Source organism: Aphis gossypii, chromosome X, assembly GCF_020184175.1.
Source record: "Aphis gossypii isolate Hap1 chromosome X, ASM2018417v2, whole genome shotgun sequence".
Lineage (NCBI taxonomy): Eukaryota > Metazoa > Arthropoda > Insecta > Hemiptera > Aphididae > Aphis > Aphis gossypii.
In genome coordinates, this window is record NC_065533.1 from 61,745,955 (window position 1) to 61,769,493 (window position 23,539).

Below are 23,539 nucleotides of genomic sequence, written 5' to 3' on the forward strand. Positions count from 1 at the left end.
GTAGAATAATGTTAGGGGTTGCTGTGTTTTTTTTTTGTTCGTTTCACGTTCAACTCTGAGAATAATAGAGACTATACAGTTTAATGCTGTATATATATGTATATCATACAAAAGAGAATGTCTTTATTCAAAGACACGTCTTGCAGATGTTCAACTGCTTTCACTATAACGATTTCAAATGGTCCGTTTAACATTGTACTGCCAAATACTTTATACCTTGTAATAGTAATCTGTACATAATATTTTATAATATAAGAATATTAAATATTAATATTTTAATATTATTTAAAAGAATGAGATACATATTGTAATATGTAATAAAAAATGACCATATTATTCATAATTGTATAATAAACGTGTTTTAAATTATTTACCATAGTATCGATATTAATGTATTTTTCAGAGAGTCACGGATTTCATATAAAGGAACCACAGGTTTCCGACCCCTGTAACATACACTACTATGTGTATGCAGTTATTTCTTTCCTGCGTGAATATGGGCTACAGCTGCCACCAACACCGTTCGATAAACACAATGGTTCATACACACTCTCTCTCACACACACACACACACATATATATATATATATATACATACACGTTATATTATATACCTACTCCGTGGTCGTGAGTATGAAAAGAGGGTGTGCAGATAAATAAATATAATATATAGCGATTCTTTATTTGATTTTCAATGTTGGTCAATCGATCGGATGGATATACTCGAAAAAAAAACCCGGCATATGAGTATATATATTATATTATGTTCTCGGATTTTATAGCACTAAAAATTACTAAAATATGCGCTATAATACGCCCTGAAAACATGAAAAATAGCAAAAATAAAAATATATTCTGTTCACAAATTAAAAAACTAATATTTTTAAATTAATGCATTAAAAAAATAAAATAAAAAAATTGTAAACAATAAAAAATGTATATTATAAATATATTTTTTTTTAAATATTAATATTACTTGAATTTGTTGATTCACTTAATTATAAAATAAAAACGCTTTTTCGAATATGGCAACTATTCAAAATTATCTGGAGATAATAATACAATTCAAGTAATTATTATTTATTAATTAAATAGTATGCCAAATTATTTTATCTGAGTTACACTGAATGACCAAATGTTTATTAAGATAAAAAACTAACTTTTCTATTTTTCATAGTTTCATACCATATAATATAAATTAGATTTATAAAAATACGACATAAAAGTTATATTAATATACCTACCTAGCAGATCAGCCGAAAATGACACAAAAAAAAAAAATAGCACTAAAAGCTAAAAATCCATGTGAGAAAAATAGCAAAATCAAATTTCATGTTTGGAGTCTCTGGTGCACAAAACAAATTTACAATTAATTTCTTTTGAAACATTGCTGTAAAGGTACCTACGCGAATTTTACGTACATAATAAATTATATTATTATAGTTATCATTTAATACATTCATTAACATATAGTTTATGTATTTTCGGGTGTACGTCTGAATTAGGATTTTACGGAGAACAAATTGAAATCTATTAAAAAAAAATAAGCAGTAATAACAATGTAAGTATAGCAGTGTAGAAGAAAATATAGAAAATCAAAAGTAATAGCAGACATAATATCGTAAGTTTTGATATGCACAGTGCGACCTGGCGGAGTGACATATTATCATTACTGACGGTCGACGCGCGACGACGACGACCGTCGGTACGCTTCGATGCAGTATACTCAGAGATTTTAAATCTCTGTGCGCACACTGTACCGACTACAACTTACTGAGTACAGTCGTGTCGAAATACGGGACGGTGGTAAATGGTTTTGGGGAAGAATTGACGTGATGCTGAACTCCTTGATCGACCACGTCGTCGACGCGGTATGTGTTTCCGGCTTGCCGCCACTCGTGGTATCAGACGCGCACTTTGGTTGCGGTACCGCTGGTATCTAGGCGTCGTCGGCGTCGTCTCCACACAGTCCATACGTCAGTAGTTAGTACATTCAGTACAAACAGCTGCAAGTCATCGACGACGCCGTTCCGAGTGTGTGTGAGTGTGTTTTTTGTTCCCACTCTCTAGTATATTTTGTGCTGTTTAATATCCGCGTTCGCTCCGAGTGATTGCCGTTTCATTGATGAATATCGCTCTCGTGCCTACAAATTACAATCGTCGTTCACTCGTTCGTCACTGATAGCCGTCGTTCAGCGATTCGTTCATTCGCGTATTTCGATACGCCTAGTCAATAGTCATTAACAGGCTCCAACGAAATAACAGTAAAGTTTGACCTGGTGCACGTCGTCGTTGTCGTCGTCATTTTTGCTATATTGTGTCATTTTTAATATAGTATAAAACAAAAATGGGTATGAATTAAACGTTTTAAATGTATATTAATTGTTGAATACCTAATGCTTTCTTTTGATATTTCATTAATTATAAACAATATGTCACTAAATGTCACTTGAAAAAATATAGCTAAAATAGGTAACTTTTTTTTTTTTTATAGATACGACGGATCTTTGTTTCATTTGTGATACAGAATTAAATTATAATAATCGTGTACAGTTAACTACCACTCATGCAAAACTGAGTAATAAATCATTACCAGAAATTTTTGCCGGTGTTTTAGGAGAAGAATATTTTGTGGTTATTCTTAACGAAAATGATTACGCGTGTAAAAATTGTGCATCACTGTTGAACCGAGTTGAACAATTGGAAAGAGATTTGAAACTTGTTAAAAACGCAGTGTTAACAATCGTAAAAAAGAAGCATGGATTATTAATTCCTGATAAAGATGATCAGGTATTTATATTACTACAAATACCTAATCTATCTGCGCTTTTATGAAATACATTTTTGTTTATCTTTAACTTAGGTTGTGAAAGTAGACAAGAAAGATTTGAGTGATGAAAGTCCTCCTCCAAAAGTATCAAATCCTTTGAAACTAAATGAACCTCCTAACATCCTTATTAATGATATTAACCGAGGAATTGAATTTTTACATATACGACATAAACCACAACAAGTACTTACACCACAACAAGTACAGATTCCGCAACAAGTACAGATTCCACAACAAGTACCAATGCCAACTCATTCAAATGCAATACAACCTGGAGAATCCATTATTAGTGAAAATGCTACTAGAATATTAACTCCGGTAAGAATTAGAAAAAATGTACTTTTGCTATATATTTAATCTGCGGTCGATAAATATTTTTGTTGTATTTATATATTTTTATTTTGTTTTATTTAAAATATTTTTGTTTATCTTTAATTTAGGTTGTGAAAGTAGACAAGAAGATTTGAATGATGAAAGACCTCCAAAAGTATCAACTCCTTTGAAACTAAATAAATCTCCTAACATTCTTATTAATAATGTTAAAAGAAAAATTGAATTTGCACATGTACGACATAAACCACAACAAGTACCTATGCTAGAACAAGTACCTACACCACAACAAGTACCGATGCCAACTCATTCAAATGCAATACAACCTGGAGAATCCATTAGTGAAAATGCTACTAGAATATTAACTCCGGTAAGAATCAGAAAAAATGTAATTTTGCTATATATTTAATCTGCGGTCGATAAATATTTTTGTAGTATTTATATATTTTTATTTTGTTTTGTTTGTTATATTTTTCTATGAACACTGATAAGTGGGCCTGTAATTGCATTTATGCATTTTTACTAAATGGGCCAAGAAATTTCTGAATCAGCTATATCTAAATTTGATAAATTATTACCAATACAAATCAAAATACAATATTTTGGTATAAGTAAAAATAATTACTTAAATTGAATTTTTTTATTTATCTTTAATTTAAAAAAAATATACATATATATATTTTCATTTAATCATTTTTATAATTTTTTTGTTCAATTTTCAAATGTATTTAAAAATAATATTTATTTTACTACCATCAACAAAATTGAAATAAAATTTGTAGTATTAAATTATTTTTTTAATTATGTTTATAAATTATAAAAAATGTAAATACATATAGCAGTGTTTTTAAGTGTACAAGGCTATGCATATTTTGGTAATTTTTAGAGCATTAACTCTCAGACCCTTCTTATAAGCTTTCATTACTACCTATGCAGTTTTTCTATGAAACAATATATCTTTATTATGTATAATATAGTATATTGCAATTATAAGTGTGCTGGATAACACCCCTATGATTTTTTCCATTAAGCGCTTGGCGCTCAATGTCTACATTACATTACCCATATATTAACTGTAATAAATATATCTAAATTACTTGTCAATTTTAATTTTAACTTTTTATAGACTTAAAAAATTGGGAGGAAGCAATGCGAAAGCGGTTCCCTCCCGGTCGTCGATTTACCCCCCCCCCCCCCCAAAAAAAAAAAATTAAAATACTGTAAGAGTCGACAAGTGAACAAAATTAATGATCTTATCTTTAATTTTGATATTAGGCAAATATAATAGCGCTCATTCACTATAATATTTAAGCTAAACATAAAATTACTTCTACTGTTTGAAAATTTACCATGTTGGATATTTATAAGACTGAGACAATATAATATGCTTGTGTAGTGTTCTTTTAAAGAACATGCATTTTATTTAATCTCATGTATAAATTATAAACCGTGTTAAGATTAAATTTAATTTAGGTACGGCAAAAGAAAATGCAGCTTTATAGATGTCAGGAATGTAACAATCGTTACTACAACGGAGACCAATATGTTCAACACATTCAAAGAGATCATAAAAAGTCAACTTTAAATAATTTGGTGAGTGAACAATTTGAAGACCTAACAAATTATTATATATTTATTTATTGATTTTATTTTTAGGAAAAACAAGAAGAATAGAATATTGTACTAGAATGGTCCAAGTACTTCGAACTTCTTAAAATTTATTCCTAAGTTTAAATTTCAAATAAATGGTGTTGATGAAAACACCGAACATTTTTAAATCCTCCTAATGCAAAGGAATTTACTAATTAATTTTAAAATTTATTTAATTCTTTGATATTATTAATCAATTAGTTTGTAATTGTAGCAGTCACTTGATAATTCAAAATTCAAGGGACCAAATTAAAAATTCGATTTTTAGAGAGATAAATTTTTTGTTATAAAAAGTAATTTTGTTTCTCATTAATTAATAAGTTATTTTTGAAGACATAAAAACTAATATTTAATTTATAATCACGAATAGGTAAATTCATAGGCTTCTAAACATGCTTTAATCTAGCTTTAAGTATCTTATTATTTTAGCTTAATCAAAAATTGTGGTTACTTTATATCTTATTTACATTTTAAATATTGTATAAAATTTAACTTTTTAAAAAAATAAAATAATTTATAAGTAGTAAGTAATTATAAATTTGTATTTATTTATAAGTTAATATTCAATTCTGGTTCTTATCTTTTAATTGTTTTTAAAACAAGTCTTCTATGAGACATCTAAATATACATAAATCTTTTTCATAGTTAAAAAAAATTAATAAATAATTTGCATTGATATTAAATTAAATTGATATAGTTCAATATTCAATAATATGTATAACTATATAAAGCAAAATTAATTTCTTTGATATTTTAGATTAGGAAATATTAATTAATATTAAACTATGGTAATTATTAGTTTTTGGTTAGCTTTTATAAGCTAATATTTTACTACTATATTTGTATCACTATTAGTAAGTTTTATATTAATTTTAATAATTTTAAAAATTTTTATTAAAATGTAATAAAAGTATTTATTTAATTTCATTATTAGCTATATAAATATTACAAGTTACTATATTTTAGTTTCTTCCTTACACCTTAATAAAACTTATTGCTAATAAAAACTTGTTTTTATTAATTTGAGCAATAAAATTCTTATATTAAAATGTGTTACTAATGTAAAAACTAACTAATTATAAAAATTATTATAATATTTATCTTCAATAGTAATATTATGTTTCTTTGTATGGTAGAATAATGTAAAAGTTGTGCTGGGTACCGTATACTGGTCTCTGTACACAAGAACAAATGTTCTATTGCAAACTTGATGTAATGTCAATGTATTATAGCAGGGGTCTCTAACTATGGCCCTCGAACAAATTTAAACCGGCCCTCGGCCCCCATAGAATGGTAAATATATGAGGAGATATCTAATATTTTAAAACTAAAAATTGTATGTGTTATATTATTTTATGTTATTGTATGTATAAACTTTTGGCCTGCCAAGAGATGATGATATTTTTTGTGGCCCTTAAATAAAAAAGTTTAGAGACCCCTGTACTGTAGTATTCAAAAAAATATATTTTGTTAACGTCACGACGATGCTCTATCGGAAAGTAGTAAGGAGCGGAACCATTGTAGTACAGCATGGTTAGATTACATATCCATATATCTAATGATAAACTAAACTAACTTTTATATACAGTGATCATAAATTCATAACTCATATTATATCACATAATTTACGATTATTATTTATTATGATCATATTTTGTATACATTTTTAACACACTATGTATTATAATATTATTATATGATTATATTTATAATTTATATAATATATACATCGTATTGTAAAACCTATAGTAGCTGTGTCCTATATGAATTAGAAAAAATAAATAAATACTTTTGTAATAGGTTGGACAAAATTAATGTATAATTATCTATATATATATATATATATATGTATTTAGTACTTGATAATACCCTAAAACAACAAATAAATTGTGTATTATGTTTTGCGAATTGTAATGATACTAATTTTCTGATTATATTATTTTCGTTTTGGTTCTTTATTCCGTATACTTGAGACGAACACACAGAGTGTGTTCTGCGCCCATATGCGGAGTCTTGTATGGCCTCATACAGTACCATTCAACAACAAGATTAAAGATATCTTTAACCCTTTTAGTACCACAGGCATAGTTTAACTATATTACCTTCCAGGGCTGAATAAAATCAATATGTTCAAAAATTAAAATTAAAACTCTTAATAATTAATAAACTAAATTTCATTCTGATACTATTATGAAGCTGTTTTTTTATCAGTTACATATTTTTTAATTATATTTTTTTTGATATCTTTGTAATCTTCATAAAATTTAGTATTTTCTTGCAGTGATACCAATATTATATTGGTATATAATTTAACAAAGTATGGAAGTCTCCTATTTGTTCTAATTTTTATTTGTACGATGATATACAATTAATAGACAAATATTTTTGTAAATTATCTCAAGTCCAAAACTAAAAAGACAAGAGTGACTACAGATATAGAGAGAGACATTTTAACAACTAAAATCCGTAACATTGAAGTCGAAGCAAACAATTATCTTGAATAAGTGTTTTTCATCTCATTGAAACTTATCACCGAGGTTTGTATTAATTTTTTATAGTTTAAATTATATTCAATACATAGTTAGTTTTTTAAAAATTTCTAGTTTGATGACTAGTTTTTTGATTAGAGTCTATGTAATTATGATATTAGGATATTATGATATGCTTGAAGTCTAGAACAAAACTGAAAACAAAAAATTGTTATGATGTGAAAAAAAATTCCCAACTCACATCCTATAAAAACAGATCCTCTCAAAATATTATCCTTTCCACGATTTTACTATGTTTATACAACAGATCTACCATAGTACACATCACTATCCTTGCTTCTGTTCACATAAATGACCAAATAATCCCAATGTATAATTAATGAAGTACCTAAATCCCCTCCTCGGAAGTCTGTTATAAATAAAAAAAAATAAAAGTAATTTATATAAATTTGTAAACAACAATTTTTTTATTAAATACTAACAAAAGAAAATTAAAAGGCATGATAAAAGACAAGAGACATTTTCCAATAACAATTACAAAAAAAGATTGTTAGCACACTGTTAGAGCTCAAGAAGAACTGTCATTAGCCACTAATGACAAAAATACTAATGTTAGAGATTATTATAAAAAAACAATTGATTACTTTACTGAATTATTGAAAGAAGTACAGCCGCAAAAGAAAAACAAACTCACTGTAACCATCAATTAAACATTTAAGTGTCATTTTAAACAAAAGGTTATACCTTATGATTAAAATATACCAAACAAAACAAAAACAACTAACCCTGGCTTCCATATACTTCACCTATGTTTAAGTCCAACATAATTCTTCAAAAATTTAAAATGCCCTTGTGAGAATCTCATCTAACTAACCAATTATAACAATTTATATGATTATTGTGAATTAATAATTTATTTTAAATTTACCTCATTATTAAGCTTAGCTGAATTGGATTTCCCACTATTTACATTTTGAAGTCTGTTTTTACAAGAATGTTTCAATTTATTAAATTATTCAACTACTACAATACTATACCATGCACTATGCAGTGTTCTTTTTTCGTAGATAATAATACCACATAATTGATTTAATGATTTATCAGGAATCTAAATAAATGATTTAGAAAAACAGAAGAGTTAAATAATTAATTTTAATCATATTTAAATTACTGATTTTTTCATTTATTCAAAATCTTTCCCAAACTTATTGAATGCAAACTCAAATTATTTTTTTTTTTAATTTCACCAATTTATAATTTTGATATACTCTGGTAAATCTTCAAATAAATTATTTGTTCAGTCATGTTTTGTATGCGATAAAAATGTGTAATAATTTACTGTAAAAAATAAATTTTCTTAAAATAAAAATATAGATGAATTATTAATACATTCATCAACTTCTGCAAAATTGTTTGATGGTAACCAAACTAAAAGTGATTCTTGAAGCTCCGTACACTTCTCTGTAATTAATAAACTTCTGACATTTAATAATCATAAGAATATCAATATGGAATGCATAAAACTATAAAATAACTATATTCATAGCAAAATGTACCCGAGTGTGGTAAAAGCTCTGGAATGACAGATTGGTATTTGGATCTCACTCTAACTTAAACGTCTATTAAAAAATATAAATAAATAATAGCAAAAATTATATATTTTTAATTATACTAGAAAACAGTTTTTAAACATGGATAAATCCATAAAGCAAGAGGCCTAACAATTTCATGTTAACTTGACATTAAAAAAAATAAAATAAAATAATCATGACAAATATTATCTCATTACACAGATTAAAACAAAAACATTATCAAAGTTTGATAAAAAAAAATGTATACATTTTATATTTGACAACTACTAATTATGATTAGTCAGATAAACAAATGGAAAACGATTCCGATAGATCTAAAATAATTTTTATAGGCGTTTCCACTATCAAAATATATTAAATGTTTAAGTTAATACTTAAGGCTAGTATATATAATACAAAATTCTTCAGTTAATATTTCCTGAGTTAAAAAAAAAGTAACATAATAAACTAATGAGTGGGACTGTCCGCAGACAAGTGATAATTGACTGCTATCTTAAAAACCGACAACAAAAAAACAACAAATGTTAATTGGAAATTGGTGTAGCTTAGAACATTCATATACTCAACTACTAGCTGCATACTTGACTTTATTTAATACATATATTGTTACATTGTACAAATAATAAAATACACACAATTCAGGTAAAATCTGAAACAATGTTTACAATACAAATGGGAGTTCTTCAATTGTGGGGAGGTGTAGAGAGACAAAGTACATCTTCTTTTTAAAAAGTATTCATATGTATTCCTTTCAATTTTTCCTAAATCAAACACTGCTAATAAGTATACGCTTTTTACTATTTCCTCGAATAAAATCGTTCAAATCCGGAATTTTTTTTTTTAGGATTTGTAGAGCGTCGTCGCATGCCTTTTTTCATATATTTTAAATTTTTGTTAGCCATACTTCCTAAAAACATTAACGTATACTACGGCGCGACGGCGCGTGAACACAAAGTTAGTAATACAGAAAACACGAGCAAAATCCTACATTGATAATCAAAATCAAAATTCGTTATCAAGAATCCAGAGCAAAACGTCAGTGGTCCGCTGAAACCATGATTAAAGATATCTTTAATCGATCTTTAATCGTGGCTGAAACTCTGAATGGACGTCACAAACTTGCAGTTCACTAGAGATGTTAAATTGTTTGTGTATAATATACTATGTACTAAAATATATTTCTATTTATTTTTTAAATACATGTTTTTTTCTATAAATTGTTAATTTCTGTAGGAGTGTGACCGCACACATGCACGAGCCGCCACTATATATTATTATCATTAAAAAAAGTAGACGTATGACAAATTACGTGGAGATTGTTGACTTAGAATAACTAAAATCATTAAAATTTGAACTAATGTAATATAAAACAGAAAAAAAATTAATTTTCAATCTTTAATGAAATAGGCACATTTTGAGTTAAGAAAGACTAAAACCAGCTAAGTAGGCGACTACGTGACCTAAGATTTAAATTAAGTTTGATTACTTATTGACTTTAAGTAACAAAATCAGACTCAACTTTAAAAACTTTAACATCACGATTCATTAAACGTTTTACAAACTTAGTAGTATTACAGAATGCAGCTGCTGATGTTACAACACCCCTATATATACAACATAATATTATAGTGTATTATTTTTAAATAAAATGTTATACCCTTTGAGAATATTAATTTAAAATATTAATTATTAATTTAAATATCTTTTATTAAAGTTACTGCTCCCAATATAACAGCTTTACTGGTGAATTCAATAGTGTTTTTATTCTCGACCAATAGACATGTATAATTTCAAAAACAATTATAATTATTGATGATTCAACTATGCAATAATATGTAAACAATTAATGTAAATAATAATTATCGTAGTAATAGTTTTCTTTGTGGCAATAATATCTTTTGTTCTTTCTTTTGATTAGTAGTAGGATGCTTAACAGATTTTTTCTCATGGCCAATCAAAGTTAATGTCCCTCATATATTTTTCACAACATTAAAAAATATATGAAGATTTGAGCCAGGATTATGGAAAAACAAAAACTGTTACCATGGAGTCTCATCTTCATATATCTGATCCACTGAAGGCTTCAATACGTCTCAGCATATTAAGGCTTCAATACGTCTCAGCATATTATATGCATAAAATATTTAATTAATATAAATCTTTAAAACTGCAGTGTTAATAGTTTTTGCAGCTCAAATTTGATAAACTACAAGTCTTTAATGTAAATATGTATTTACATTAAAGACATTAATGTTAATGATAGTTAATTTTTTTTTTTAATATGGTGAGGTATGATAAAATTAATAGACAGGAATTTGGCTAATGATTAAATATATTTTGTTATTTTTATGCACCTATCATAATTTTTTACTTTTATTAAGCATGTAGAAGTTGTGAAAAAACCGATCAAAATTATGGCAAAATGAAGGAAACATTTAAAAGTACATGTTATCGTCATGTACTTAATTATATTTTTTAAATGTTTGCAACCAATAATATCAACCATAGGTTATGACTAAACACAGAATATTAATTTATAATAATAATTAAATTCATGTTTATTATATGTTAGAAATAAAAATATTTAACACATTTGAAATGTAAAATTTAAAATAATATGTCATATAATGATGAATTTAAAATTTTAAAATTGATATATTTTAATTATTACAATAAATTCTTATTAATTAATAAGCTATAACAAAATACTTAGGCAATATTATACATATCAAGAATTCTCAATCTTTTTAGATGCATATGAGATGAAATTGAATGAACAATATTAATGATTCAAATTAGAATAAGTACATTTTCATACATAATTATGATATGAAATAAGGTCTTTTAGTTTAAATTTTCAAATGGATTATCTTTACTATCTAAAACAGAATATGATTAATTTGTACTCATTAACGTTCTTACAGTTAATTTAGTAGCTGATCATTATAACTTAATTATGTTGATAAATTAAAATCAGACTAGTATCTAATAGTAGGTTGAATTACAGTTTGAAGTTTATGATAAAAGTTACAATATGTGTGTGATATAAAACGAGGACTTTTAGTTTTACTGGTTTTATTCTAAAGCACAATTAGTCTTATATTGGCATATGGCTTATTTAAAAATCTATATACACATTTGATTATTAATTTTTGCAAAATTAATTTTATATAATTTATTGTTATATTTATAACATAAGACAAACAAATAGTAGTTCTGTAGTTTCAATAGGAATAGATCAGAAATTATTTGAAATAAGAAAATTATTTAATATACCTTCCTACCTAGTACATACATGATTAATATTTATAATTTTAAAAATATAAACTACCATTGGTTAAAAAAAATGCATCTACCAAACTATGATTATTATTAGAAATTGTAGGCAAGAACCAACTTTTTGGAGTTTGGGATTTCTAAGAATACGTAATACCGAATAATGATAAAGAAAATCACAGTTAAACAGTTTACCGCCGCATGTTCGTATTATATTTATAATTAGGGTTGGAATTTTAATGGCATAAAAAATATAGAAAAATGCACTATCAAAAAGCATCTAAATTATATTTATTATAGTTTAATAATTAGAAAAAAAATGTATATGTTATTTTTATAGTATTGTTACTTTAGTGTTTATAACTTGTTTACTTCTGGAAATAATGATCCAAGTATAGAGTAAACGGATTTAATAGAACATAATGGATTAGAAGAGATATGAAAAATTCCATTACAAAAACTGATGCAATATTTATCTGGGTTCTATTAACAAGGGCTGATTAAAAAAAAAAAAAACCTTAGAATTAACACTACTATACAGGGTGATTTTTTTTATTAAAAAGTATTGACTATTTTCAAACTATTTTTTTTAAAATTTAAAATCCACACTGTTCTAGAATTGTAGGAATCTTCCCTATTTTCGCTCTTACATTTATTAGGTATACCATTATCAACTTATGATTTTCAAATAATACCCTATACTTAAATTTTCATAAATTAATAACAAAATAATAATTTAAAACTATAATAACTACACTTTGAATTTTTACTTATTGAGGTTGCACAGTATTTATGACTATTTATATTTTATTAATGAATAAAATATAATTATAATAAAAAAAAAGAAGTCAAATTATTATTATTAGTTTTCTTTTTAATTATTATTATCTGTATTCTAAATATTTAAGTATAAAATATTTTGATCATTAAATTATTTATTTTTCAAGTAAACTTTTTTATAATAATATTATAATATTATATAATATAATAACAATATAATACATTTATTTAAATATAAGAACAACAATTGTATTTAAATATTAACATTTGTACAGATCTCATTCTTCGAGAACTTCTTGTTTGATTGGTATATAAGGAACATAACCGTTTGATGAGCTAGTTATAAATCCATTTTGGTATGATCTAAATTAATAAAATTAAAAAACTTTTGTAATAAAGAAAGTGGAAGTATACGAATTATATTTCAATATTAACTTACATATTGTTTCCCACATAATCATTGTTCTGAAAGCCTTGTCCGTGTACGATGTTAGGAATGAGATTGTTTGATGGATTGTACATATCACCTTGTGCACTAAATCAATAAAATAAATTCTTATAGTAAAGTAGTACATGTATAAAAATAATATTCCAGCATTAACATACTTATTGATCCACTCGTTGTCATTGTTATGAAAGGTAACAGGAAGAATTTCGCCATTGGAATTATACATATAGTGTGGTCTAAAATTCAATGAAAGTAAAATAAAACTTTTTAGCAAAGATGTATATTGTATAAAATTTATTTTTCTGCGTTAACTTACAAAACCATTTTCATGTTTACAACATTATGTCCTTGTCCATAATTAAAATTAGGAATAAAGTTGTTCGATTGACCAAACATATTTCCTTGAGCACTAAATCAATAAAGTAAAAAGAAACTTTTATAGTAAAGACAGTGAAAGTATAATAATAATAATTCAACATTAACATACGGTATATGCATATAGTTTCCCATGTTATCATTTTGCATTTCTCGATTAAATATACCAGGAATAAAATTGTTTGATGAATCATCAAACATATTGTCATCTTCTTCTTCACTAAATCCATACAAAAATATATATAAAAAAAACTTTAAAATTAAAAATTGTACAAGTATAACAGTTATATTTTATAATTATCATACACGTCATTATAATTGGTTGTGTAACCATGATCTTCATCCTCGACTTCTTGTTTTATAACTATATTAGGATCAAAGTCGTTGGAGACATTAGACATATTATCCATGGATTGGGTTCTAAATCAATAAAATCAAACAGATAAATAAACAAAACTTCTAGTAAAAATGAATAGCAAGTATACAAATAATTTTTTAACATCAACATACTAATATCTAGACTCTAGAGAGCTGATGATCTATAGGTTTTACATATTTTTATTAGCAATAATGCAGTTTATTTTGCATATTAAAGTATATTCTGTACTTTAGAGAATATTTAACCTATTTTTCATATTTTAGAATATATTCTAATATTGTTCATAAAAAATCATATTAATTGTTCATCATTACTCGAGTTAATTTTTTTTTTTTTTAGAAAAAAAGTTTAATTTAAGAATAAACAAAAAAGTAAAAAACAATCAATCATCTCCTTTTTTGTAATCAAATTGGTAATGGTGCTCATTCTGTGACTCTACTTCTATGATTGTCAAAGATAAATAGAATAAATAATATAGAAATACAAATAAATATATCTGTGGTGATTGTATTATAAATATAATTTAACTGTTACCAAAGGAATGGTGCATAATGGTTATTTGTTGTTTTTATTAAAGTAATAAAAAATATATCATATAATTTGCATATTTACAAGTTTAAAAAATATTTAGAGAATAAATTAGATTTTTTTTAGAACATAATAGCATCATATATTTAGCTTTTAAGAACCTAAAAATTTAGATTTTAATGTATGTATATATTGTATAGATACGATTGATTCAAAATCACTCAAAAGTAGAAGGGGTACAAACTACAAAAATTTACTTTGAGAAATGTATTATTCAAGATACCTGACTTGAAGTTGTTGAAATTAAGTCAAAAATTTGAATAATGTAATGAAATATAAATTAAATTTTTTCTATGATGAAAATCTGCACATAAATGTTACAAAAGATTTAAAAGAAAAAAAACCATGGTTTTATAAGTATAGAATATGTAGGTTTGTACATTAATTTATTTCTTTAATGAAAACTGCTAGATTAACATCAAATTGCTAAAAAAAATTTTAATACCTTCAAAATTGTATGTAAGACAATTTATTTTTCCTGTTAATTTTGAGTTATCGATAGTACACTGTACTTCAATTGAGCTATTTATCACAAATTTATATTCAAATTGAAAAGACATATATTACATTCAATGTTATGATAACTTCTAGGAGATCAAAATAAATTCAAGTAGTTAAATTTTTTGAGTTGAAGAGATTTGAGTTATTGTGACTTAATTTAATAATACAAATTGTAAAAAAAAATCTTTTTCAACATTTACATACCCATTGTCCATCATGTAGTCGTTATTATGCATTTCCTGTTTGATATTCACACAAGAAATGAGCTTAATAGGTTGGATTGGCGTTTCTTCTTTTTGTACGCTTCTAAATCAATTAAATGTTAAAAAAAACCTTTTTAGTTAAAATAGTTACAAGTAAAAAAAATTAAATTTCATTATTGACTTACTCATCCATTCCATTATTTTCATCAACTGTTTGTTCGATGGTCATCTCACTCGGAATAACCTCATTAGATTGTATTGACGATTCCTGTTTTTGTACCCTTCTAAATCAATTAAATTTTAAAAAAAAACCTTTTTTGTTAAGTGCAAGTATAAAAAGGTCACTTGGGAAATTGGGTTACCTTTATACTGTACAGTAGGTGTCTAATGGGTCACTGTGATGTATGTATTAAATTTGATTTTAATGATTATAAATTTTGGAATACAAGAAATTAATCTGAGAGGAGATTATTTGTTACCTTATACTTCTAAGCATATAAGATAATATTTTTTTAATTGTGTTACAATAGGTTAAATTAATTTTCATCAAAAATTTAACATTTGAAAGAAATATATTATTGTTAACATCAATTGGTTCATTTCTCAACTCAGAATCTAAAATTATACTTTAATATTAACTTACATATTTTTTTCAATGCGTAGCTTCTTTTTTGATTTATATTTTCTTTGCTTTTTTTGCTTTCTGAAACATTAAAATGTAACAAAAAAATGTCAAATAAACCATAGTTATATTTTATTAGCAGGGTTCTGGACTTAAAGCATTTTCATATTTATCATTGATGTAGTTAAGCATAAAACAATGTTCAATGATATGCAACATTTTATTTTGCATGTTTTTAATTTCTCTTTATTATATTCAAGCATATCTACCATTTTTAATAATATATGAATAATATTCAAAATGTAACACTTGAAATATTGTACTATTAATTACAAAAATTTGTTTTGAGCGTAGTAGTACTATACATCACAACAATTTTACAGTTCAACGTGATTTTTAATACTCAACAATAGCAGTTTGAAACAATCAAAAACAATCAAGTTATACAAATTCACTTGTTTATTTATTAAAAGACATCTGTTTATGCTTATGTTCAGGCTACATTCATTTTCATTAGACAAATGAAGAAAATAATCTAATTTATTGTATGATACAACTATACATTTTTAAAAAATACTTACTTATAATTTATACATATATTAAAATACGTATCTATTTTTTATTTCAAAATATTCAAAAACAATTTTTAAGAGATTTTTCAGTCATTAAATTCGATATTAAATGGTATTAAAATGTCCAATAACATTTTTTTTTTTTTTATCTTATAAATCCTTTTTGTGAGATCATTTTTAAATGCTTTAATTTTCATTTTTAGTTCATGTTTTTAAATTTATTAAGTCATAGAACAGTGCATATGTTACAATTTTTAGTGTTAAAAGTCCCACACCCTAGATAATACCTACGTTTATAGTATAAGGGTAATACAGTATTTATTAATTATGGACTTCAATTCGTACTGGTAAACACAAAGGTATAAAATTTATGAATACTACATTCCCTTCACATTCATAATCACTACTATATTATGCAAATTTTGGCCATTGTGATAAAAAGAGAAAGAATGAATCTCAATCGCTCAGAATTCAAAATCAAATGTTATGGTTAACAATGGTAACAATTTTGTTAGTAAAAGGTTTTGTTACAATGCATTCATAAGTTTAAAAACAATGAGTGTATAATAAGACTCATAACTACTAGAGCTATCTCAAAAACAAACAACGATGTCTTATAACTTATAAGTTAGGTTTGGGACTATTAGTATTGCATATTCATCATAGGTGATGTAAAACTTAGCAGAGTGATATACAGCTACATTTTATAGTAAGGAGAATTCAAATATGAAATTTTATTTTTGTATATTTTGGGGGTTTGAATATTACATGATTTTCAATGATAGAGGACAATATAATTGTTCAAAATAGATTAATTACAAAAATTTGTTTTGAGTGTAGTAATACACTCTATACTTACTGTATACTCAATAAATCCAAATCATATAGTTATATTTTATAAAGATTATATTTTTATTATTAATTAATATCTGAAGACTTGAACCGTATTAGTCCTATTATAAACATGATGTATATTATGTTTTGAAAATGTATACTCACTTGCTAGTAAATTTCGTTATTTCCGCTGGTGTAAGTTTATTAAGTTCGACAACAACCAAAGGTTCGGACATTATGAAATCGACAAGTTTGGTTTAGGTACACAAAAAAATGTTTGAGACGCCAACAAAAACCAAAATGCCTATACGATTATGAATTAGAATGAACGTCACTGCGCCACAACTGTAACTACTAAATAATACAATAGTATTAATGTTTTATGCGAAAATATGTGTCTAAAGGATGATCTGAACGCTTAAAATGCCGTACTCACAATAATGTCGACACTGTCGAATGCATAAACGACGTCGTACGGCGCACTGTAATAAGAGTATGAGACCTAACTCATAACTGGCAACTGCAAACTAGAGACAGTTGAGACTACGGCAAAACAAACCTACGCAGTGTATCAGTGCGAGACGCGAAATAACCCGATTTCATGATAAAGATGCATCGTTATTGTTATGCAGGCGCGTCGTTCTTCCCTTTGATAACGGTTATAATCGCCCGGCGTTATCAGAAAATTTTTTATGATAATATCCATTTTGCTCACAGAAAACGTAGATAAACTAGAAAGTCTCCTCCAAAATATAATATTATTAAATCGTATCCCGAAAAAAAGTAAATATCATACACAGCTCAGTAGCGGAGAGGATTAATTCTTCTTAAATATTGTTGTTGCAATACACAATTTCCAAATTTTGGAATAAAAGTTAATTGGGAAAAATTGTTTATTATATACATATAAACTTGGGAGAATTGTTGACTAATTACCCATATTATACTATAAATATTAAACTATAATATTATTTATCAACCATTAATAATAAATATTGTTATAATTATAAGTACCAATAAGTAGGTGCGCGTACCATTTTATAAGTAATAATATTTAAAACATTTGAGCTGTACAATTTAAAATAATGTGTCATATTATAATGAATTTAAATTTTTTAAATTTATTTACTTTTATTGTTAGAATAAAAATTCTTATAAATTTATAGGCTTTAACAAAGCTTTTAAGCAATATTATATACATCAAGGATTATCAACCTTTTGAGTTACATGCCTTCTTTCATAATATTTTATGATGTCACGTCCCCTCACCAGAGTAAGATTGAACTAGGTATATAAATGTTTTCTTTTCAAATAAACTTACCTCCCCAGGGATCTTGTCATACTTCCTTGAGAGGAAGGGAAACATCTATCTGGTTGAGAATCGATTATATTTATACATTATTGGATATTTCAATATAACTGTGAAATTATTCTAGCATCTTTTTCAGTTAAATATATATTATTTTTTTTATGTGATATTTGAATTACGTGCAGTTTTAAAGTTGTTTAAAGAAATAGCTTTAAAAATTAAAATAATATCATAATTACAAATAGTTTATAATGACTAAAATTCTTCGTTATAAAAACAGAAAAGACTCAGAGCCCAATAGCCATTTAAAGTAAAATACAGTATTGGGTAAAAATTATACATTAAGGACAAAATATCACGTATTGAAATAATTAAGAAAAATAGCTACTTTAAGTAAAAAAAGTGGGCAAGTGAGTACCGCTCTGCTGTACATTAGGTGCCGTATGGATCATTATTATATATTATAGGAGTGTTAAATTTGAATCCAATGATAGTTATCATTGTATACGAAAAACGATTCTGAACGAAGATGATTTGTCAGCCTAGGATATAATTTCTAGTGGTTGGTGAAAAAAGTGGTTTAAAAAAACCAGCTTATATTAAAAAATATTTTGAAAATTAAATCACGTAAAGAAAACGCTAATCTTAATAACTGGTAAAATTTTCAAGTATCTACGACTTATAGTTTTTGAATAATAAAAAATATTTAAAATCGTTTGAGGATAAATCGTTATCGTTACGCGATTTCGTTAAAATTTAAAATTCAAACGCACTTAAAATTTTTCCTATAATGATGCTTCGAGTTTTCTCTATAGCTACTTGAAGGAAAACTTATGGAAAACTTAGTGTTGTATTTTTAATCCTTAGTTATAAACACAAAAAATTTTATGATTTTTCAACTTCAAATAATTTGCAAATATTCATGCTTTTGACGAATTTTGTAAATATTTGAACTTCAAATGCTAATAAAAAAAAATTGTGCCTATGTATTCTTATAAGTTTTTAATCACTATAAGAATAACTTATGAGGAACTTTGTATTAAATTTTCAAGTATTTTGATAGGGCCAAAAAAATTTTATCGACACTTCAAAAATATTTTTTCAGAAAAATTGAAAATTTCAGTTGTCTATAAATAGCTCAAAAAAAGTCAAAATATTTTGAAATTTAAATCACGTAAAGAAAACGCGAATCTTAATAACTGGTAAAATTTTCAAGTATCTACGACTTATACTTTTTGAATAATAACAAATACCAAAAATCGTTTGAGGCTAAACTGTTATTTAACGCGGTTTTTGTAAAAATTTAAATTTCAAACACTCATAAAATTTTTTTGCCTGAATCCGGTAGAGTTTTTTTTACAGATATTGAAGAAAAATGTATGGAGAACCTTGTACCAAATTTTCAAAACTTAGTTATAAAAGAAAAAAATTTTATGATTTTTCAACTTCAAATAATTTGCAAATATTCATGCTTTTGACGAATTTTGTAAATATTTGAACTTCAAATGCTAATAAAAAAAAATTGTGCCTATGTATTCTTATAAGTTTTTAATCACTATAAGAATAACTTATGAGGAACTTTGTATTAAATTTTCAAGTATTTTGATAGGGCCAAAAAAATTTTATCGACACTTCAAAAATATTTTTTCAGAAAAATTGAAAATTTCAGTTGTCTATAAATAGCTCAAAAAAAGTCAAAATATTTTGAAATTTAAATCACGTAAAGAAAACGCGAATCTTAATAACTGGTAAAATTTTCAAGTATCTACGACTTATACTTTTTGAATAATAACAAATACCAAAAATCGTTTGAGGCTAAACTGTTATTTAACGCGGTTTTTGTAAAAATTTAAATTTCAAACACTCATAAAATTTTTTTGCCTGAATCCGGTAGAGTTTTTTTTACAGATATTTGAAGAAAAATGTATGGAGAACCTTGTACCAAATTTTCAAAACTTAGTTATAAAAGAAAAAAATTTTATGATTTTTCAACTTCAAAATTACTTGCAAATTTTCGCGTTTTCGACAGATTTCGTAAAAATTTGAACTAAAAACGCTTATAAAAAAAAATTGTGACTAACGATTTTTAATTTTTTTTAGCTACATTAAAAACAACTCATAAGGAACCTTGTATTAAATTTTCAAAACTTTTTGGTCATCCAAAAATTTTTTATCGACACTTTAAAAAAATTTTTTCAAAAAAATCGAAAATTTCAGTGGTCTATAAATAACTCAAAAAAAGTCAAAATTTTTTGAAAATTTAACTATATACGGATACCACTGACATTAACATTTGGTGAAAATTTCAAGTATTTTCAGTGATTAGTTTTTGAATTACAACCATAAAAAAAAATCGATTTGGTCGAAAACTGGTTTTGCTTAAAAATTGCCGTTTTTCCGTCATTTTTTTTTTGTTTTTCTCGATTTTTTTGAAAACTGTTGGAAAATGTTAACTTTTTACCTCTATAATGCACCAAGGATATTCACTTTTACATCGGAAACCACCCCCATACTTTGAAATTGGAGCATTATTTCGACTAGTTATGCTGTACACAGACACAAAAAAAAAAAACAAAAAAAAAAAAAAAAAAAACACACATTGTAAAATCAATACATTCATCACTTCGTTCAGAATCTAAAAAACATACAAATTAGACAAAATTTCTGTATGAAAAGAAAATTTAGTCATCTGTTTAAATAGAGAATATTCAAAAATGTATGCCATTTATTTTTAAGTTGCATTCAATTGTTTAATGATTGCCAAATAAGAATTACATATTATAAATTATTATACTTTATTAGGTGAACTTTTTTTTGTTTTACTAACCCCACTCGTTAAAATAATAAATATTTATAGTTATTATTAATTCAAATAACTCAACTATGAAAAAAAAAATAGAAAAAAAGGTTAATTTTGGGATAGCCCTGTATTTGTCCCAAGTTGTAATTGGTATTGGAAACATGATTTTTAAGCATTCTTAGTAGACTGGTCTAAGTTGTAGCACCCTGAATACAACTTGGGACAAAAATAAAAATATATAATTAGGTAGCACTAAAATTTTTAAAACCATAAAGGTGTCAAAGAGTAAACTTTTGATATCAAATTCAAGATTGTAGCTATCTTGGTTTAGAAGTTATGCAAGCTTAAATTTCAAAACTGTCCCAAGTATAGCACATGACAAATCTTTCAACAAGATTTTCTGAAATATATAATAATTGTATAACTGTACACAATATACAACTGACGATGAATTTGACCTGTGCCATTTCTATCGGTTCACAAAAAAAAAAAAATTACACTTCACACCTCATAGGTGGCAAAAGATAAAATTATATTTCTCCATGTTGTTACAGAAACTTATAGAACAGTGGTTCTAAACCAGTGTTCCGTGGACTTGGTATAAGTGTTCCAAAAAAATTTTAAAATCAGTGAAAAAAATTTTTATTTAGTATTCCTAGCTTCATTCTTTTAACATTTTGTCTTTTAAAACAAAATACAAAGATATAAGACGTTTTGCTAACATATTTACAAACTGTTTTATGCTACACATTTATTGTTTAGTATATTAAAAAAATAATATAATTACTGTTTTATTTTACGGTGTGTTGCGCGAAAACCTTATAAAATATTATGTGTTCCATCATTCGAAAAAGGTTAAGAACTACTATTATAGAACAATACTGAACGAAAACGGTTGAAAGTTGACAAATTATAAGAGAATAATTTACTTGGTTAAAAAAATCACTGAAGAGTGAGGTACTCGTAATTATTGAATTGTAAGTTGTAACATATTGCACGTTGATTTTTGGATAGCCCCTTATCAATAAGAAAACGAAAATATGAAGACTTTGACCGTATTAGTCCTATTAAAACATGCTGCATATTATGTTTTGAAAATGTATACTCACTTGCGAGTAAATTTCAATATTTCCGCTTGTTGATATTTAGCTTTTTAAGTTCGACAACATAATTTTGTTATACATGGTATATAATAGGATTAATACGAACATGCTGTATTTTATGTTTAGAAAATCTATACTTACTTGTTAATAAACTTAGCTATTTGGGCTTGTGTTGGCTTTATGTGTTCGAGAACAATCGAAGGCTGAGACATTATTAGGCTGAAGAAACTTTACGTTTAAAGAGCAAAAATGTTCGAGACCCCGATGGAGAAAGGTTAGAGGTTATGATGTACGTTAGTGCGCCACAACTGCATCCACTAAACAATATTATAGTGTTAATGTCATATGCGTAAATGTGTGTGCGTACAGGACGATCTAAACGCTTAAAATGTCATACTTACAATAATGTCGAAACTTAGAGTGCATAAACGACGTCGTACGGCGCACTGTAATGAGACCTAACTGCAGACTAGAGACAATTATAGTCAATAGAGACTACGGCAAAACAAACCAACGCAGTGTATCAGTGTGAGACGCGAGATAACCCGATTTCAAGATACAATAAGATGCGTCGTTATTGTTGCGCAGACGTGTCGTTCTTCCCTTTGATAACGGTTGTAAAAATTTTACGATAACATTCATTTTGCTTACAAAAAACGTAGATACTAGATAATTTATGGAAGTCTTTCCCTCCAAAATAATAATATCATTATATTATATCCAGAAAAAAAATAAATATCATACACAGCCCAGTAACGGAGAAGATTAATTCTTCTTAAATATTGTTGTTGCAATGCACAATTTCCAAATTTTTGAATAAAAGTTAATTAGAACTTGGAAGAATTGTTTGTAATATAA

The 23,539-nt window shown here is 25.9% G+C and overlaps 2 protein-coding genes across 8 annotated transcripts; one reads left to right on the forward strand and one right to left on the reverse strand.

Annotated features, from left to right (window-relative positions):
- Window positions 1-1,737: 1,737 nt before the first annotated feature.
- Window positions 1,738-5,239, forward strand: LOC114122078 (uncharacterized). Of its 2 annotated transcripts, none has more exons than XM_050207699.1 (5): window positions 1,738-2,351; window positions 2,495-2,790; window positions 2,864-3,148; window positions 4,634-4,753; window positions 4,817-5,239. In XM_050207699.1, the coding sequence occupies exons 1-5, from the start codon at window positions 2,348-2,350 to the stop codon at window positions 4,832-4,834; spliced, it is 723 nt and encodes a 240-aa protein (XP_050063656.1). In that variant the 5' UTR covers window positions 1,738-2,347; the 3' UTR covers window positions 4,835-5,239. The 2 variants fall into 2 exon arrangements, 1 of the variants encoding a protein (XP_050063656.1); XR_007606187.1 differs by lacking the exon at window positions 4,817-5,239 and adding an exon at window positions 3,271-3,530 and having other exon boundaries at window positions 1,818-2,351; window positions 4,634-4,754.
- A 7,781-nt stretch (window positions 5,240-13,020) lies between these two features.
- On the reverse strand, window positions 13,021-23,250 carry LOC114131278 (putative mediator of RNA polymerase II transcription subunit 26). Of its 6 annotated transcripts, none has more exons than XM_050207578.1 (11): window positions 23,083-23,250; window positions 22,823-22,998; window positions 16,085-16,144; window positions 15,627-15,722; window positions 15,443-15,544; window positions 14,077-14,190; window positions 13,883-13,990; window positions 13,712-13,804; window positions 13,554-13,631; window positions 13,387-13,482; window positions 13,021-13,310 (listed from the first exon to the last, which is right to left on the reverse strand). In XM_050207578.1, the coding sequence occupies exons 2-11, from the start codon at window positions 22,891-22,893 to the stop codon at window positions 13,226-13,228; spliced, it is 903 nt and encodes a 300-aa protein (XP_050063535.1). In that variant the 5' UTR covers window positions 22,894-22,998; window positions 23,083-23,250; the 3' UTR covers window positions 13,021-13,225. The 6 variants fall into 6 exon arrangements, with proteins under 6 accessions (XP_050063535.1, XP_050063531.1, XP_050063533.1 ...); XM_050207574.1 differs by having other exon boundaries at window positions 15,627-15,725; XM_050207576.1 differs by lacking the exon at window positions 23,083-23,250 and adding an exon at window positions 17,635-17,823 and having other exon boundaries at window positions 15,627-15,725; window positions 22,823-22,963.
- Between the last annotated feature and the right edge of the window lie 289 nt (window positions 23,251-23,539).